The 21,350-nt window shown below is 36.0% G+C and overlaps 1 protein-coding gene across 1 annotated transcript in view; it reads left to right on the forward strand.

Moving 5' to 3' along the window:
- Positions 1-21,350, forward strand: part of CNTN5 (contactin 5) — a 284,657-nt gene that overhangs the window by 123,452 nt on the left and 139,855 nt on the right. Inside the window, exons 8-11 of the mRNA XM_009334878.1 lie at positions 6,184-6,365; positions 13,879-14,015; positions 15,988-16,117; positions 18,645-18,795. Of these exons, the coding sequence (XP_009333153.1) occupies positions 6,184-6,365; positions 13,879-14,015; positions 15,988-16,117; positions 18,645-18,795 (600 nt within the window). The remainder of the gene's footprint in view (positions 1-6,183; positions 6,366-13,878; positions 14,016-15,987; positions 16,118-18,644; positions 18,796-21,350) is intronic.

Here is a 21,350-nt window from a genome sequence, read left to right on the forward strand (position 1 = left end):
CATGTAGGAGAATTACTAAGGGAACAAGGAGTGCTAGCATCTTAGCATCGTTGAGTATTAAGCAAATTCACAGTGTAGAAGTCCACAGGTAGTAATTTGCCTTCACCATCCAAAGCAATTCTTATCATGATATTTTATTTTTCATCTACAGGTCACAGAGACATAAAATGGCTGTTTTCTCTTTTTAAAACAGGGAAACCATGGCATAGGGTATTAAAACAGAAAGATTTGCCCAAAATGAAACTGCAGGATAGAGACAAAAATTATATAGAAATATATGTTTCTAAGTCACATAGGACAAAAAATCATGTTCCTCCATGCTCCTTCATACCACTTCTTACGTTAGGAAAAAGATTTTTTTAATTCTATCAGATACCAAACCTGGAAGCTGTGGAAGCTGCTCTTAAAGTTTACTGATAACAAAACAATCCCAAGAGGGAAATGAACACTCTCAGTAGAACAGCATTTCTACTGTTCTGTACTGTCTGTTATAACACTGTTCTGTCAGTGTTATAAGTAGGAATTTCCTTCCCCTGGAGATAAACTTGTGATGAGAGGAAGGAACCTTTTTAAATGTGAACATGGCATCTTCAAGCTGAGTTTGTTTATATAAGACAGGAATAGATCCAGGATTTTTTTCCTTTGATAGCACATACTGTTTATGTCAAATAAATCTTTCTAAGACTTTCATCAATCTAAAGTTCATTTTTAGCTCATACTGAATAAGAATTTATGTCATAAGGTTCTAGACCAGGGTTGGATTTTGTTCCTATTTTTCAGTTTGTGTTGATTTCTGCCTTCCTTTAAGTGGACTTGTTCTTGCATAGACTTTATAATGCTGTTACAAATATGGTGATCATTCATAATAATGTAATAAAGATTCTTTAGTAAATCTCAAGTAGCACTCCCAGGGCTCATTCTGCCTCACTCTGAGTAAATGCTTCATACTTACATCTAAAAATTTAGAGTTAATTGCTTTTACCATGTGGCATAGGAAAAGTGGGAAAAAAACCCACCAAACTGCATGTCCCCATTAGTAGAATGTCATTCTTGAAGAAGCAATATTACCAATCCCCTTCCTTTCTCTCTCATGACCATCAAAGAAAACTTGTAAATGCTACTAAAAAGTTTGTTTAGTAATTTACACAGTTTTGCTTAGGTTTAAAGATGGAGGAGCATTTTTTTTGCATTCCAAACTTACTATCCAGAAGCACATATGTAGGCTTTCTCTCTGTATCAGAAGTTGAGAGGATCAGAAGGAAACAAATTCTGGCAATTGTCAATAGCAGGTCCCCAGAGTTACCATTGTTATATTTCTCTTCAGGATTTCCCACAAAGGAATAAATGCATATAATACTGTGTGGTACAAGAGCCTTAAATCCAGCATTTCCAGAAATTGTCACACTCACTGGCTTCAAACTCTGTAGCTGATCAGCAGGTTCAAAGCCATCTTGTGCACCCCAGACACACTAGATTTACACATGGTGCTCATTTGCATCATGATTGGTGGTAGACCTGCTGTTTCTGGAAGTCCTGGACTCATTGTAACTAGTCCTCTGGAATTGATCTGTACACATACACTGGCCATATCTGTACAGCAGAGTTAGGAAATCCTAGATTAATGTGCCAGCTACAGAAATTCTGCCTGGGCAAAGTTTGGAACAGAGAAAAATGACATGAGAGAAAGTCCAGTTATAAAATAGTTTTACACAGGGCAAGTAAATGCAATGCTACTGTAGCACTGCGTCCCTGACAATCCATACGAACACCTGCCAAAAACATGTCACCTTTCCAGGCAAATTTTCTGCTTCAAAGCATTTGTCTCCTCTAACTTAAATTTGTGGATTCTTCACGTATTATCCACCATACTAACACAGCAGATGTCATATATGTCTTTTGCTTTCCAAGTTACTTCAGATTCTCTTCTCAACAGCCTTGATCAACTCACAGGGCGGTGACAATTTACCTGTTGTTATGTCTTTAATACTTTTTAGAAGAATGTCCACTTATTTCAGCGTGCCCCCAGCCAGAAAGCTGAGGTAGGGTGTGATACAGAGACTAGAAAAAAAAGGGTCATTGGATGGCTGAGGCAAAAACAGAGCTTACTTCTGTCCTTATTTAACAGTTGTAGTAGCTCAACACCTCCTCCATCCCACAATATAGCACCTACTATACTATGATGACAAAAATATAATATGGAATTTTGCAATGTGGCCAACACTGAATCCATATCTATACTTTATAGATCTAATTAAATTCTTTTTCATATGAAATTGAAAAAAAAAGTATAAAATTGCTTCCAATAGTTTTTTCAAAACATTTTCTTTCCAATGAAACTTGTGAAGAATTCCCAACAAATTCAATAGCACTTGTCCCAAATAATATAGTGTTGAAAATTGGCTCTTATAATCTCTTCTAGATGTAAATGTAAAACCATAACTCATGTTTTCTTCAAATTCAAAATGAACAAACACACAGTAATGTTTATCACTGTCACCATTGACCTCTTAGAACTTTTATTTCAGCTCAGACCAATGAGAAGTTTAATGATGGTATTTCTGAATTCAAGTAGGATTTTTTTCTCAGTTCTGGTGCTAAGATTTACCAGTAGTATTCAATAGATTATTTCCAAAAGTGAGGAGAAATCTTATCTTTGAACTCAGTTGAAACTTGAATAAAGGTACTCATAGGAGTTGAATGTGAACAGGGTTATAATAAACAAAGAAACTATATTCCCATAGATGTCTGCTGAAACCAAAATAAAAAGGATTATAATGATTATAAGATTTAACAATTATGTATATTACATTAAACTCATATTAACTTTAGAGATACTTCTGCTGTTGCTCTATTTTTTAAAAAGCTGTGGATAATTCGAAAAGGTGAACAATAAGTGCATATGTTAGTTAGCTTTTCTGGTGGATTTTATGAGTTTTCTAGAACAGTCACACAATTTTATTCTTTCACATCCTCACTCAGATATATTTCATTCTTTCATTTCATTCTCACACAAGTCACAGCAAGAAATAGGTATAGATATATTTTTATTTCAGATGTAAAATTCATACTTCACTTGTACGTTATACAAGAAAAATAAGAAGCTTCATTAAACAGAACTACAAGTTGTCTGCGAACAGTGATTTGCAGTTTGGGAGTACTTTTCTTTGAAAGCATTAAATCTACACAGCTAAAGTAATTTTATCTCCTTGAAAAACTCCACTTACTACCTCATACTAATGAAGAAAACAGTGAGCTTTTTAAAATATGTTTCCTAATGACCCAGAGAACAAGAAGTTTCATCTGTATTTGCCATGTTATACACATTTACTTTCTGTGACATACATGAAAGCAAATGTCAAAAAAATTAGTTAAATGCAATTTAAAGGAAATTTTCTAAATACATGAATTTCAGAGTAAACTCATAGCAGCTAAATGAGACAACTTTCACGGTTTATAATGTCTTCATTGTTTCTCAGAAAGATACACTATGAAAAAATTCCACTTACAAATCCTATTCAGCAGAACCAGCTTTCTTCCATGCAAAAGTATCTTTGTCACTGATTTTAGTAGAAGTAGGGCTGAAGGGCAAATAAGCAATAATGGGCAACAAGCATGGCACCCTTATGGTGCCCAATGAAGTGTACCTGCACACCTATCATCTCATTTATAAAACAGCAGTTACTGAATAGTATTGCACTGTACCAGCATCAAGTATTCCTACTGTGGACTTGTGTTGTTAATTAATCAATAAGGATTAATTAAACACTTGCCTGGTGATGGTGGCTTTTTTGCAGCCAGCAATCAGGACATAGTTATATTCCATATAGAAAGAGGACAAGCGTATAAGGAGTTTACACTTAAAACCGAACCCAAAACAAGAGAGTTAGAAAATCTCCAGAAAGTCACTCAAGAAAGAGTATAAATTTGAATATCAAAGTGAAGTGTGCAATTAGAAATAAAATATGAGAGCTAATAAATGGGAAAAAAAGAAAATAATATTGTTATTTATACTAGTTCTAATATAGAAAAATAGCTATCAAAGTATAGCAAATCAAAATACGTAGCTAAGGATGTGACAGGAATGTCATAAGTGGAAGGGCTAAAGACTAAGTTTTATTAGTGCATCAGAGACAAATATCCTGCTTATTCTTCATATTTAGAATTGAACAGGTTGAAGTACTTGTGTCATATAAGAATGGGAAGTTCTTTTAACCTTCTAATTGAAAAATATGGAAAATAACTTTTAATAGGAAGCAAACTTTATAATTTAGACCCATAGAAGCTGCACAGAAGAGTCTTCAAACCAAACCTACAGGACACCAAAATTTGAAATCAGTCAGCAAGAAAGTAATTTAAGATTAATAATGAGTAAGGTATGGAGCTTCTATGGTGATACAGTAGGGGAAAAAAAAGAGCTTATATGATCCACACCCATCTTATGATCTACAACCATCTATAAAAAAATATACACAATTGGAGTGCTGAAGAAAAAGAGAACAGTCTGTTTTGTTTACTAAGGTTAAATAAAAAAGGTGTTTTGATCTCCATACATGTATTTCTTCCATGGGGAACAGTGGTAAAAAATAGAAAGGTGTTGTAGGGACTATGCCTCAGAGATGAATCCACACACACTCAAAATAAAGTATCTTTTGTCAGGTTAAGTAATCAGTGCAGCAAACTGATAAGGGAAACAATGATTGTCTCTTTCTGATATATTCAAATACTATTGGATACCTTTCATATGGGACTCTATATTTGCCAAGAAACAAACTTTGTGAAGGTAATTATGTTAGTAGGCTCAATGAAATTCAGTGACTTGTGACATTCAGGAGATAAGATTAGAGAAACCTTCGGACCTCCAACTACAAGTCTGGGAATTTTCTGAATCTCTGTAAAGTATTAGAATTTGGAGCATCTTGTCTGGAACTTTGAGTACAACTGCAGTAACTCTCAGCCTGATTTTAACTGGCTGAAGAATAGCTAGAGCTTTACCCGTGGTTGGTTGCCATGTCTGTATTTGTTGTGTCTCAAACTGGACACCCTGAAATACTGAGGGAAAGGTGTTTTTTTAATGCAACTGCATATAGTTACAGCAAGTGGAAGTTAGCAAATGATGGCAGAAATTAATAGAAGCTTTGAATTTGAACCATTCCCCATCTAAACTGCCACAAGATCCAATTGTGTTTATATCTAAGCTTAGACTTGAAAGCAATTCAAATAAATACAATTTTTTTTTTAAAGAAGTACCAGCATGTCACAGTTACATTTTCTTTTACAATGTCCTCCAAGCTTCCTTTGGAATACCTGAAGCAGTCTAGTTTTCAGCTCACAATCAAACATTTTATAACTATAGTTCTTTTTTTTTTTCTTTTTTCTTTTCTTCCCCCCTAAGTATCCACTGCCATATTTAGGCAAATGTATGTCTGTACCAAAAAGCCCAATGGGTGCACAACAACGGATGAGTGTTTGGGCTAAAAAGAAAATTGAATGAGTGCAAACACTATCTAATCCATTTCTTCCCTCACTATGAATGTAAATGACGCAGTTTTCCCATAGACCTGTGTGGAATAGCAAGCTACAGTGAAACACCCTTCCACTCCTGTGAGCAGGCATGTAATGCTATGAGTCAGAAGCAGTAGTGCCATTAATACATACTTCTTACACAAGTTTTGTAACTTAAAGGATATTGCAACAGAAAAGGTCTCCAAAACTTTGGTCAACTTAATTTATCCAAGATACAGGGTACTAAAATCCCCCACCTAGATAGACGTATCACTTACTGATCTCCTGAACTGCAGTTTCATTGTGGGAAAATCAGGAAGTGTTGGAATTTGCTAAATTCATCCAGGTTTTGAAGTCATTATTTTCTTTTACTTATTGAGTGAAAGTGTTCAGGAGTAAAGCATAGAGTGCTAAAGAAGCTCTAGAGAGAGTATTTCAAGTGATTTACTTGATCTCAATAAAAACTTGGCCTCCCTTGTGGATGAAAGAGACACATTCCATGTAACAAACGATTTATTAAGGATTCCCTACAGAAAGTGAGGTATATCAAGCATTATATGAACCTTAATTGTGGTTATATTTTATGCTACTTAGATTATTAAGTGTTTAAATTACCGGATAACAGAATCTATATTCTCAATAGTGGAAGAGTGCTAACAGTAATTTTACTAAATATTTCAGCCCTGTTCCAACAATCTCTTGGAGGAAAGTTAATGGTCATAATCCAAGTAAAGCCCGCCTGAGAAAATCCCAAGCTGTGCTTGAAATACCTAATGTGCAGCTAGAGGACGCAGGGATGTATGAATGTAAGGCTGAAAACTCTCGTGGAAGAAATGTCTTCAGAGGACAACTGCAAGTGTACAGTAAGTGTAACTGCACACAGTATTATCCAGCAATGCTTTGTCCACACTTAAGGCTTTAACTACATATGAAGGATGCTAAGGTCCAGTAGAAATAATTTTTTTTTTTCCTGAAATACAGTTAGTATTGAATTAAGCTATATATTTTTATTCCTCAGTAATGCATTAAAGTCTGAAATATAAATAAAATTGACTCCCTCAAAGAACTGGCTTAAATACAATTCCATGTTTGATGTTTATGGGTTGATAATAAAGGAATGTTTTTGTTATTGCTGAGCAGTGCTTACACAGAGTCAAGGCCTTTTCTGCTTCTCACAGCACCCCACCAGCAAGTAGGCTGGGGGTGCACAAGGGGTTGGGAGGGGGCACAGCTGGGACAGCTGACCCCAACGGACCAAAGGGATATTCCATACCATATAATGTCATGCTTAACACATAAAGCTGGGGGAAGAAGGAAGTGGGAAACATTTGGAGTGATGGCGTTTGTTTTCCCAAGTAACCACTAAGCATGAGGGAGCCCTGCTTTCCTGGAGATGGCTGAACACCTGCCTGCCAGTGAGGAGTAGTGAATGAATTCCTTGTTTTGCTTTGCTTGTGCATACAGCTTTTGCTTTCCCTATCAAACTGTCTTTATCTCAACCCACGAGTTTTCTCACTTTTACTCTTGCGATTCTCTCCCCCTTCCTACTGGCGGGGAGTGAGCAAGCTGCTGCATGGTGCTTAGTTGCCAGCTGGGGTTAAACCATGACAGATGTATAAGAATGACATGCAACGTAAGCATGATGTGTCTGTCAGAAAACAATATTAGAAATATCTTAGGATTTTTATCACAGTTTTATTAATGTTTCACCCTTGCCATGCCTGGGTGCTGAGTTTTGTCAAATTCATTGCACAGGAATCAGAACTGGAGAAGTGCGTCTGTTTTTGTAAAAAGTCTCAATCTAGGCATGCACAATTTCTGAAGGTTCTGATTTTCAGAAAGTGCTGAACATTTTCTCTCAAGGATTGGTTTTTCTAAAAGTTTTTTGAGTGAGCATAAAAAAAATGAAATCATGCATCACATTAAAAAGAAAAAACACAACCTGAAATTAAAAATATTTAGTAAAAATCATGAATTTTATATATTATTGTTGCTGCATCGTAGACGCTAGAAACAAAAACTTATATAAGACATGCCCTGAATATTTACAAGCTAAAGTTTTCCTTATATTGAATGTATGCTTGAGTCCCACCTACTTCTTATCAATTAAAACTACATCACTTGCTATCATTCCATGAATCCTACAAACTTAAATACTTAACAGGAAAGGTCTACTGCAGGAAATCATGAAACAAATCTTTCAGACTCTGAATTGCTTTCTGTCTTCAAATATTGCAGTCAGTGGAATTCCACTGCTGCAGTTTAGACAGGTCCTCAGGCTAATAGATACCTTTAAGAAGGAGTCTCTCCTGTTAATCAATTTTATTTTTCTTTTCTTGATTTCAGCCCATGGCTCCTAGTGCTTTCTCTCCATTACTAACTACACACAGTTCTCTGTCTTCGTTACACACTTTCATCAAATAACCATAGACTGGCATCATATATTTAGTTTATTTTTCACATATGTCAATATTTCCAGGTCTATAATCAATTTTCCTGTCTCCTCCAGCTTTCCAATGCCTTTATCTTAGCTCCCTTGTTTTTGGTGAGTATCAGCATACCTCTGGATGATGCTTCTCTCCTTGTTTTTTGTTCTCATCCATCTAGAGCCAAGGGGAGGCTTTTGTCTTCAATTTTTTTTTCGTATATGCTGGAAAAAATCGGTGATGGCAAAGGTGGTAGTTTGCACATTTTGTTTTGGACATGCCATCCATACTGCACTTGCAGCAAGGGTTTTATAAAGCTTTTGCTGAAAATAACAGTCAAAGCCCAGGAACTACCTGATGCCTCCTACTATGCCAATACCCCAGTGACATTTCTCCAGTATTACAAATTCTTACTGTCAATTACTTCCATAATGTAATTACTTCCCCCAGCTCCTGCTGGGGACCTGGGGGCTGGGGGCATTTAACAGCATGCCTGGTCTTTTTCAACAACATTTCTTAAAATGTCTGAAATTAAAAAAAAAAAATAATTTGAGTTATAAGGTGTACCCCAGCTCATACACTTACTAGCTGTTTTCTAGAGCTGTGAACCTACTAAATGCCAAAGCATCTTATAAAGGAGTTACAATTATCTTTGCCTCCCTCTTTCGGAGTTAAAGGAATATAAAAGGTGTTCTTCAAGAGAGAAACTAAGATGCTGGAAAGTGAAATTATTTCCTCAAGAGCACCCTGCAGACCTGTGGCATAAAATCACAGCAAACATGATGTAGTGTTCTACACAACTCTGCCTCTCTCATTAGCAGAGCAGAAATAAAGATGGTACTCAAATCTAGGAGTCCATAGAAAACATTTTCTACGTCAGTTTTTGTCTACTCTGTCCAGATAGAAATATGAATTTTTAGCTCTCCACCATTGTCAAAATCATATTTTTTACAATCACTGCCTTTATGGATAGCGCACAATTTGTGCTAATCAGCAATAATATTGGAACAACTTCTTTAACATTATACAAAGGGGGTCCACTTCAGATTGTCTCATTCCTCTGATTTACAGATATGTGAGATTAGTATATTACTAAGTTTCTCTTAGGTCTATTATCATACCTTAGACTATCTTACAGACAAGTCAAAACCAGATCTGAGTCAGAGTTTCACCTATCTGCATTAGCAGGGAGCAAGGTCAGAGCAGGTAACAGAGGGCTTCCAGATGCAAGAGACCAGCAGTGACCTCCACTACAGCAGAACAAGAAGCACAAACTGTTACTAGCCCCCTACAAGTGCCTTTTCTTGGCCTCGAGATGAAGTGAGCCTCTCACAGCCTTCAGTGCTCCTGAAGACAACATTGGTGTCTCATTGGCCTACAAACCTTGACAACCTTTTCCAGGGGTGTAGGAGGGTTTGGGTAAAAAGGTGTTTAGCAGCGCAAAGTTTAGCCAAATGTTACTTTACAAAATTCTCATCTTCCTTTGTTGACAGCTGATATGGCAGGATTTGGAGGCCTTACTTGAAACAGCATTTCCTGCTGTACCGCTTATTCATCACAAGAGTCAACAAGAATTATTTACGTTTAAGTTCGTTGTCTTTTCACTGGCATCTTATTCCTCCAGGAGAAAATGATTATTTTGGCCCAGAAATTCAGATGTAGGCCATCATTCCTTACCAGGGTTTTCTTGTAAAATTTCAGAGCAGGCTGTAGGACCAGCTGTGTCATACTGCAGTCTCACAATTTGCATATCTCTGTAGGAACTCACTCACTGTCTGTTTGAATCTTCTTCATTTCATCAGTTGCATCTGATCTGGGTCACCACAGCGTATTTTGGAGAAATGCCAGGATGCCCAGTCTGCCTGCCTGGTCACATTTAATCACAAACTAGTGATTTTTCATTTCTTACCTGGTGCTGCAATCCAAGGAGTCTGATGCAGTTGATGCTTCAGATGTTGTTCAGAAAGTGGTATTTTGGATGCTGACAATTTCAGATTGTTTTAGTTTCAGCACTTAGTGGAAATTCAGCTGTAGAAGTGGCAAAGGCATTAAAAATAAAATTTTGATAATGCAAGACATCCTTATATGCACTGCAACCTATTTTGAGAGGTGTGATTTTTCACCAAGTGATCTGCTCATCCTGTAAGTTTCCATGAAATTTTATTCAAGCTCAAATTGATTAATAGAAGACAGCACAACAATTAAAATTTGGGTGGAGAAATTGGCCATTAAACTTTTGTAATCACAGTTCTTCCACAAATCCTGACTAGCAGCATTTTCCCAATGGTAAGCGCTGGTTTGTGTAATTCCTTCTCCTCTCTTACTCTGAACCTCTTGGGTTTGCTTCTGTGTTACCTACTCACTACAGTCAGTTCAGCAGAGGGTGGTGGTGTGGACCAGACTACAAAAAGGCTTTTTTGGCCATTTTTCTTTCAGCTGGATCAGTTCCCTGATCCTGCTCACAGCAGTGCCCCATGAGCAGCACTGCTGCCACAGCAGGAAGGGAGTTTTACCATAACACTGGAGTGGAGCGAGCAACTGAGGGCAGGAATATTCTGTAATGCAGTGTAATGGACCATCCTGATCTTAAAAATCATTTTAATAACTTCCTTATAAAACCTGTATGGAAGAAAATCCACTGCTGCCACTACAGGTTAGCCACAGATACATGTAGTAAAACTGGCTAGAGAGGAAGAGATTTTTATGGTCAAAATTGCAGCTTCGGTTGAAATTTGCTATCTTATCTTTCTCACTGTGACAGCTACCTGTTCTTCTCCTACTGTATACTTTCCAATTGACCTCGTGTCCAGAAAATGAATTTTATTCACCCCAAACTCTGTTCTCATTCACATTTTAGGATGCTATCCAAAGTAATTTGTCTATATAAAATTTTGTCCTTAATTTTCCTTCAGTCAAAATGTTGCTTAATAATTTGAGAAAGTAGGCTGAGTTTTCTGCATCTGAATTTCATTTTGCACAGAGGATATAAAAACTGGCCTGTAAGCTTGCAGATTTATTGCCAATTTGTGTTTGTAAAACATTTTGACATCCTTGAATGAACAGGTACCAAAATGCAGCATAAAATAAATCAGGGATTGGACAGTGATTTTAAAATCTCGGGAGCACTGTATAAAGCTATGACACAATATCCATAAAGAGTACTGAATAATAAAATACATCCTTCTATTCTTACATTCACCCAAAACTCTTCATTGGACAGATAAAAACCAGGCAAACACCCATTTTTTCCCCAAGATAAATGTTGTATTTATAAAAATAGAAAAGAACCTGTTACTTTTGAAATCTGTTTAAATGCTTCTTAGAATTTATATTTTCTAATTAAAATTAAGTGCAATTATAGAATGAAGTTTTCTTTGCCTGCATGTATCTCAGGATGTTGTTAACAAATTTTTGTTAAAAAAAAGAAAATAATACATTGAGCCAGAGGTTGTATATCCAGTTAAAGGTTTCACTTTTTTAACTATTGACAGGGTTTAAGAACAAGTGTTATGATATTATGGAGAGTGACCCTTGCTAATGAGCTGAGAGGGAAGTGTGTGGCAAAGTAAGGAGTACATAGAGAGAGGAAAGGAAGCCAAAAAGTGATGAAAATATTTCTCTCAGTCATGCATTTAGCTCTATTCCTGTTACATCTACCTATTGCTTTGCTACCTTGTTCTCAAAGGGGTGGGAATCCGAGTCATCGCCTTGGCTGATGGCAAGTTCAACAGCTTGAAAATTATGAATCCAAAGGCCATTGAGGCTATGAGGAGAAAATTTAGGGTAGAAATACCCCAACTAATGAAAAAAGTTTGTTAATACCAATCGATCATACCACTGTGATTTGCAAGTTTGTGGTTACAGAAGAAAACCTGTGCCATGACTACGCTATCAGAAAGAGGGTAGGGAATGGCAGTTGTGTACTGAGAAGAACACCTCTGCAGCCAGGCACAGGGAGACAGTTTTATTTCAGTGTAAACAGGTGCACACTCTAATTCTGAATGCTCTGGTTCATGATGAGATCAAATTCAACATAGAAAAATGAGACTAGATATGCTTTGGGTCATATTGTAGAATTTTCAGAAAAGCAAAATAATAAAAAGAATGAAATATAAATAGGAACAGTTTAGCACCTCTTTGAAACCGCATGATTTTATGGCACCGCTGGTTAACTTTTATGAGTTTTTAGTTACACGTTTACCTGTCACATCTTCCAGACTCATATTAGTGTACTCATTTTCAAAGGAAACAACTGCTTCTCAGCATGCTTCCTTTGTGCATACCAAAATGCTCAAAAAGAAAACAACAGCATCAACTACACAATGCAATTGAATTATGTTTTTAGCACAATTAATAGACAACAAATGAGCAGGGACTCCCGCAAACTGCTTCTGAGGATTTAATGGGACCTTTTGATATAACTTAAGAATGAAGTGATTCAGTGCAAAGGAGCACATATGGAGCATGTCATGCATTGCCTTGACTGTAATAAGAAGAATAAGGGAGCAGATGTTTTTGGTCTTGGGTTTGGGAGTGAGATTGGGTCAATCTTAACTCTGTTTTCCTCTACTAAAAAGGAAATTAGTGATTCTTTTTCTGATATGTTTCCAGCTTCTGACAACTGCCTGGTCAGGGACTCTGAAGCAGACTATTCTCTGCTTAGGAATGATAGACACCTCATTCACTTTCTTTATCATCCATGCACGAGATGTAAGCTAGAAGCAGTTAGTCACCTGTCATGCCTTTTCATATATTCTCACGTCTTTGATTGGTGACCTGTCAAACGCCAGCTCAATTCAAAGATTTATTTTTAAACTCGGTTCCCCATGTGTAAGTACATAATCAGTTATCCAATGTTTGAAGCAGAGACTTTGTTGTGACAGATCTGGACTTCCATTCACACCAAGCAGAAGAATTTTACATTCCTTTAGCAATGAAGGCCTTTTAGCTACTTATTCTCTACTCTTTGGTGAAAAAAACCCAACATTTAATATCATTAAGTTAATTAATTTCATCTATCATCCTCTTTGCTATACAAATTGATACGGCTATAGTATGAAAACCCAAAAGCTGGCTTTTAAGCATACATTTTTATTTCTGCATATGAATGCTCAGTTCCTCACTGAGTCATATAAAGTTTTCCAAATTATAAGATCCTACATGTAGCTATTGGATCAACTGCTGCATTAAAGAACTGCTTCTCTGAAAAAACATTCCCTGCTTTTCAACAGACTATTACATGAAAGTTAGGTACTAATGATCACATATACACCTAACAACTGTCTACCTTCAAAAAAAGACTATTATAACATTGACTTACTGTGTAATTTACATTCCTGATGAATGCTGGAAATCTCGTGGGTTCTGTGCTTAAAAACATTAAAAGCATTTTCTCCCTTGAAACATGAATTAAACCCAAGACACTTTAACAAAAATATGTGCAAGTACCTTACCAAATGCCCAGTCATTCCTAGCTGAATAAATCATGATTTCCTAGTAAGCTGAGAAAACTACATGAAACAGAGTCTCTGATGATTGACCTCCTAACCAAAATTTAGATAGCTTAGGTCTTGAAAAGTTACTAAATATTCTATTGTGACTACCAAGCAAATGCTCTTAAATTAATTCAGTAATAACAAATGCATTAGTATGTAGTGCTATAATTTAATCCATTGGACTTTATTCAGTCAGGCAGATTTCTATTCCTGGTCATGATACTGCTCGCTGCCTGGTGCCATTACAGCATTTCCTTTAAAGTTATGGAGTTTTGTTAATTTTATTACTTTCTCTTTTGGTTTTGGTTATTTGTTTAAATGTGCTTCTTTCTAGAGTAAGTTAAGCTTTGTAAAGGCCATAATTTAAGCTCTTTAATTGATCAGATCTTTGCATATCAGCTAGAGACTTACCAGTTTGTATGCTTTGTATATAGCATGGTATTTTTTTCTTGCAGCCTACCCACATTGGGTGGAGAAACTTAATGATACTCAATTAGACAGTGGAGATCAGCTCCGATGGGAATGTAAAGCCACTGGAAAGCCAAGGCCCACATATCATTGGCTGAAAAATGGAGTTCCTCTCTGGCCACAGGTACATTAGACGAGGAGTCACCAGTATGTTGCATGTTTCTCCTTTCATTCAGATAAAACCAGTTAAAGAAAATACTGAAAAATACTTCAGAAATTATTGTTTTCTGTGTTAGTTTCTTAAGTGTTAGTATATAGACAGGTTTTCTATGCATGTCCCCTCTGAACCATCTCAAGCAATGTAAAATTGCATTCACCAGTAATTCTCTGTAGTTCAGAAATATTTGGGAGATGGGACCAACAGCATTTGCCATTGTATTATAGTACACATCTAAGCAATCTCCAGTATGTTTAATTTTTGCATTCTTTTAGGTAGTGGTATTACGGTATTTGTATCTGGGTTTTTTTCTGTATAAAAAGATAGTAACAACTCAGAGAAGTGCCGTATTCGCTGAATCAGATTCCTTCATATTTCCCCTAATGTTTTGTTATGTTTTTACCACATTTTGTTTGTACATAATCTTATTCTTCAAAGCACTAGCAGGCTAATGTACAAGGCACAATGACTATTATATCTTCATCAATTTTCAACTCCTATAATTCTCTGCAAGTAACAGAACTCACCATCAAGACCATTAAAATGCTCCATGTAAGACTCTTAGAATGTAAAGTACTTAACTAAGTCACCTGATGTATTTTAGAATTAGATCTAGATAAAATTCTCCTCCTCTTAAAAGACCACTCATGGCATGGCCTGCTTTTTATTTTACTTTGTTCTGTTTCTCTCACTGAATCATCAACATATCAGCCCACATCATGTGGGTTTTGCCTAGCACCTTTCCATTTCTATAGACTCAAATAATTTAAAGTAAAGTTTTGTAAATTTATTTCATACTTTTTTCCAGATTAAAATAAAGCTGTTCAATTCTGGGAGAAAATGTCTCCAGTTGTAAATGAATTCACAGAATGGATTTATGAATATAAAAGATGCAATGTCTTTCTTTTCAGTGAATGTTGCTTCTATCTGTGAACATCATCCAATTATGCAAACAGAGAAAGGAAACATAAACACAGTTTACTTTTGAAGTTGTGAGGCATTGAAAATAAGTTTATATGCCTTTACTTTATCCATTTCTGCCTTTTTAGATGGAGCTATTAGTCCTGAAATTGAAGCAATTTAAATAGCTGTACTTTCTGGTTTTCTGATTTTCCAAGCCAGTAGTTGCACCAGGCTCTGAAATTTCAAATTAAATTTCAGTTTAAACAGGGGGCTTACAACAGAAAGAACTTTTTTCACAGTTTCCTTTGCATTCCCAAACACTCTGTTCTTTATCAATTTTTAATTAAACCTACAACTGTAATAATGAAACTTAGAGATGTTTTATAGCAGTTCAAATTATTCATTTTGCAGCACCATGAAGTACATATTTCCATAAACAGCTATTAATGCCCCGTCTCCTCCAGCTATGGTAATTATTTTCTACTAGTGGACCTTTCGAATAAGAAATTTGGACTAATGATGAAGGCGATTAGACCCTTTCACTATTACTCATGCAAGCAATCTTTTATATCTACTTTTATGAAAATAGTACCATGACTGAAACCAAACATTTGCTAGAGATGTGAAGATCATCAGATATGTTACACCCGCAGCTGACTTCTTGCCTCATTAGAGTTCCCAGGATGAGCTGCTTTTAAAAATTGTAAGGGTAATAGCAGACAAACAAGCAAAAAGGCAAAAGCAAGCCTTGGAGATAGTGAACTTACACTGAAAAATATTTACCTTTAATTACCGATATTGGTAATTAAATACCAAACTTACCAATATTTTTGGAGTTTTTTCTGCCCTCTGCCATCTGCTTTGTTCTTGTCATTCCTTATATAAACAAGAAAAAAGTCAGACCAAGGAAAATTTTTGCTCAATTTTATTTTAGCTTAATAATGTCTTTTGTCCCTTTGCCTTAAGCTAATAGCACAGCAAATTTCCAGTGCCTGTTTGCTTTTATAGAATTATTTTTTTTTTTATTCCATTACAGAGCAGGATTGAGATGGTTAATGGTGTCCTGATGATCCACAGTGTGAATCTCTCAGATGCTGGAATGTATCAGTGCTTAGCAGAAAATAAGTATGGCACCCTTTATGCCAGTGCCGAGCTGAAGATTTTAGGTGGGTATTATCAAAAAAGAACAGACTGTTCTTTTTTTTGCCTTTGATAATTACATTTGTTCTTGGTCTGTTATGATAAAGAACAGCTTCTGCCAGTCCAAACTTAGCAGAGCAGATAAAAGTGGATTCCTTTTTCTTCTTGTTATTTATGTGTGAGTGGGTCCTTTGTTGCCCAATAGAGCACAGGTCATTCTGTTAACTGAAAATTTTCCTTCGTAAGTTACTGACTCCGTTACATTTCGTTACTTTCTCATATAAGGCTATTTCAGTTCAAATACATGGAAAAATATTTTTCACTCCTTTAAAAATAAGTGCAGTTGAAGAAACTTAGAGAAAGTAAATATATTTTAGTCTCTGTTAAAATTAAATTATTATTTCTCCCAAGGCCATTATTCAAAGGTAATTAAGCATGATATTCGTTTTAAAGGTGTAAAAATTTTCTATGAAGTCACCAGAACTGACTGAATACTGGAAATTACATACTTGAGCTAATATCATGCCATAGTAAAGCAAACACACTACATAGTATTACCCAGAAATATAATAAAAATTTCATTATTCAAAAGTTGGAGTGGGGAGTTCATAGAATCATAGAATAGTTTGGGTTGGAAGGGACCTTTAAAGGTCACCTAGTCCACCCCCCCTGCCGTGGGCAGGGACATCTTCAACTAGATCAGGTTGCTCAGAGCCCCATCCAACCTGACCTGGAATGTTTCCAGGGATGGGGCATCCACCACCTCACTGGGCAACCTGGGCCAGTGTTTCACCACCCTCAGCACAAAAAATGTCTTCCTTCTATCTAGTCTAAATCTACCCCCCTTTAGTTTAAAGCCATTCCCCCTTGTCCTGTCACAACAGGCCCTGTTAAAAAGTTTGCTGCCATCTTTTTTAGAAGTCCCCTTTAAGTACTGATAGGCTGCAATAATGAAGAAAAACTTGAAGCATGTCTTTCCAGCACTCTAGTTTTCCTTAAAGCAAACTGTGGTAACACACAATGAGACAACAGTGATAAGAGGACTTCCACGAGGTTAAGTGAGACAGACTTGTAAGAGTCTCATGATCTTTACTAGAGTATGGTATAGCTAGAAAACAGGTGTCTGCCAAAGTAATTCAATGGCCATATCAGAGATTAGAAGTCTCTGCACTGCTCAAACCTTGCAAATTTCAAAACCTGCAGCTGGGAATCATTCTTGTAAACTCCCAGTCAAATTAATAACAAAGCTCAAGTTACTGAAATAATATACTACATTTGAGAAAAGATTTGGTTCCTCTGAAGAATAACCTATCTAGTACATTTCCACTATTTCCTAGCTGGCCAAGATTAGAATTTCACCAATAACTCTTCAAAATATTTCTGTCTAGCCATAAATTAAAACCCACAGTCAGTGGTTGCTTTTTTGCCATCACTTTCCTTTGTCATTTGTGATTCAGTCAGCAAAGAGATCCCTGTTGGTTACAATGTTATCTTGCTCTGTTTTTTATATCTATTATAAAATAGGTATGCCTATTATATCAGGTAGTTGTATACTTTCTTTGATAGTTCTCTAATATCAGAAATGGCCGTTATATGTTGCTGCAGTAAAATCAGCCTTTCAATTTGTCACTTGTGAAATTGTACCCCTCTTAAATTTGAACCATAATGTTGCATTAAAGAAGCAGTTGTGTTTAATTTTCTGGATTAATACAGGGAAAAGAACAGAATAAATTGTCCATATAAATAGCTCTGGTATGAAAATTGCCAAAAATAATGGTAGGAAATTCCTACATATTTGAGGCAATGGAGTGTAATATGTTCCTATATGTGTAGCTGAGATAGTTGCAGAGGGGGCTTTGTTTTTGCAAAACTAGTTTAATAAAAGTACAAACAAATGAGATTCTGTGAGAACAACTGTCCTTTCTTGTTGTGAAATTACAGTAATTGGTGGCATTTTGTGATACATTTATTACCTTAACTGATGTATTGTAATGAATGGGACTTCTTGAAAAGTGAAATACTAAGAACAAGACATGGTTAAATATCTTCTATTAAGAAATTCCCACTTTTCAGTTCCCAGGATTTAGGCAAATATAAAAAGCGATAGTAATAAAATTTCTCTGACAATAATATTTTTTCTAAAAAGTAACTCTAGAGAGTGCACTTTAGATAGTTGTGGAATTTAAACTTTTCATTTTGAACTAATTACTTCTAACAATTTACCTATAAAATAAAAATAAATTAGAAAAGCTAAATTAGCTAAATCAACAGTAGTATTTAATTTCTAAAGCTGTTGGATTTCACAAGCAATCTTACTTTAGTATGTTGATGTGAAGGACACCTCACTAATTCATAACTGGATTAAGTTATAGACTGCCATCTAGTTGGTTGTTGATTTCAAACATTTTCTAAAATTCCATCTAATCTGCCGTACAATAATTTCCAAATCAAAAATGGAAATTCTATCCCCAAAACTAAATTCTTCTATTAGGATGTAATGAAATGGGAAGCTGTGATTGTTCTCTGTAGAGTTAACGTACTTCTTTTTAACAGCTTCAGCTCCCACTTTCCCACTAAATCAAATGAGGAAAACAATAATTATTACCAAGGGCCAAGAAGTTGTCATTGAGTGCAAGCCACAAGCCTCTCCAAAGCCAACTATCACTTGGAAGAAAGGAGACAAAGCATTAAGGGAGAGTAAGAGGTCAGAAGCCTGTTTGGTAAACTAAATATTGTGTTTGCATGTTTGATTCCATGATATAAAATGAAAATATAGCAAGTGACAAGAACATGCATATGTTAGCATGGGTATGGCATAATTATTTTGTCAAGCTGATTTGTCTGACAGTAGTGACTTTATTGTTTCCACAATATTGAAATGAAAACTCTTAAAATTGTTCAGAGATGCAGACAGATGAAAAGAAGTTATTGTTTTGGTTTTTTCTCTGTTTTCTGTTACTCGTTTCAAAAATGCTTCAGTTAACACTGTAGAAATATTACAAATTTAATTTATGAGGGTAATAAAAGCATAGAGGCTGAGGTAGTCAGGACCACATAAAATATCAAATGTGCTTATTCATTTGAAATAATTTTAATAAGGCAGATTTGCAGCTAGATCACAATGGAAGTCTGTCTAAGAATAGCTTTAAAATGATTCAGAGAAGAAAAATACGATTCCATTATAGGATTTAATTATACAAGTAATTTCTGTACTCAGCAGCACATCTGTTTAACAGAATATGTTTAATTAAGTAAGTTCCGTCCAGCTCTGTACGTTAAATACAGTTTAAGTACTGCAGGTTAAATGCCAGCTGTAATTGCGCTTTACAAGATTGCATGTCTGTACACTAGAATAGTTTTGCAACCCTGCACATGGTCTTTAAGTAGACAGAGCAATCTTATCTTCTTTCTGGTAATGTATGTGAATGAACCACTTAAACTGACTTGTATGGCATTACTCAAAAAGATAAAAGCAAGGCCTTTTTGTTCATTTGTGCAATACTGATGAAAGCAGTAGAGCTCATCTCTCCTTGTTAGCTGCAAAAGCCATTTCATTCAGGTGAGTTTTATTTTCATCTCATGCCATTTGTTTTGTTCTGAGAAGGAAAAAAGGGTAACTTTTCATGCCATATTGGCTCTTTGGGGTGCAGAGTGAAACAGCATTATATACAACATTTTACTAACAGGTATGAGTTGCATAGTACATACTGACAAAATATGACAGAACGATATTACAAAGATGCTGATAACATCAAATATTCTGAGACTGATGCCTCTATGCTGTAGCTACACAGTTAACTTTTTTCATTACATGACCTTTTCTTCTAATCTCCACAAAGCTCACTATGGTTTTTCTGATCACCACATGTAAATCACAATTTAATCCAAGACCAGTAAAGCATTTTAGTAATTACTTGATATCTGTCCAAACATAGACTAAATCTGAAGTTAAAATCTCATAAAAATAAGTTCTGGAGCTACCTTTTTGGTAGTTGCAGCTTTTGATACTTGCTTATTTTGACAGAGGCTGGAACGGGAAATGATGAAACATGGAAGATAAAAAGCTGGTTAAACTATTTCAAATCTTTGAAAGACTTGGGTTGTGTTCAATTTAATTTTTAGTCAGCTGTTCAGGGAATATCTTGTGTCATTCAGAGCAGTTCCCCTGCATCTACTGTTTATAGGGGGGTGGGGGGGAGGGGAATATCGATTTCAAGGGAACTCAGTTCTGCCTCTACATACAGTATGCTTTAAACAACAATAATAGAATCTGTTTGAAGAGGGTATGAGGAAGGCTATTATGACTTTGGGAAAGGATGTGTAATTCAATGGAGGTAGTATGTGTATTTCCATGTTTTGGGCATTCTGAGAAGGAAACATTGGAAGGGAACTGTGTAAAACCTTTTAAAAAAGGAATAATCTGAAATATTTTGATAAGCACATCTATATACTTTAAAAATGAGCTTTCTTCATAAACTGCTGATAAAAATCCAAGCAAAAAGTTAGTAATTGTCATGTGATGAGTTTGCATAGAATGTTAAACCATCAAAGATTTTTTAAAAAAGTGTTCTGATTAAATAATAAGGAAGGGCAAGGATAGAAGAGTAGAATATATTTTTTTCTTTTCTGCCACAGCTTATTCCTCTTCTACAGAGTGCTTGTACCAAGTGTATATTGTGTTTCATTTTTACAAAGTCCGCCAGCCCAGAAAAGGAATTTGTTCCATTTAGTCACATCTGTTATAGAAAAGTCTCAATAAAAAAGAGACCTTCCTCTCTATGGAGAAGAAGAAACTCTGCTTGACTGGAATAGCAGACTGGGACTGCTATCATCTAGTCCACCTCTTCAACTATCATCTAGTCCACCTGTGTTGCTCCCTTACGTGTTCCTCCAATCAACCAAAAGATGGTTGACAGAAATACCTCAAGTGACATTTCAGTTTGTAACTAAGAAGGCTGAACATGTTTCTGTGGGACTCGTGGCTGGCTACAGTTCTTGCTGCAGTCAGACCTTGACTCTAGCTCCTGGAATTTAATGCAGTCTGAAAGCCTCAGATGTTTCAGATTCATTCAAAAGGCTAAAGCCACTCACCTGGCAACATAAGTGTGGAAAGAGTCTTCATGAGCTCCATCTCTTGGTCTGTTTTTACCTTTGAACAAATTATCCAACTCAAGGTCTGCTACGCCATCTGGATGCTCACAAGTCTATGGGGCCGGATGGGATCCACCCGAGGGTGCTGAGGGAGCTGGCAGAGGAGCT

This window comes from Pygoscelis adeliae, unplaced genomic scaffold, assembly GCF_000699105.1.
Source record: "Pygoscelis adeliae isolate BGI_AS28 unplaced genomic scaffold, ASM69910v1 Scaffold141, whole genome shotgun sequence".
In the NCBI taxonomy this organism is placed as follows: Eukaryota; Metazoa; Chordata; class Aves; order Sphenisciformes; family Spheniscidae; genus Pygoscelis; species Pygoscelis adeliae.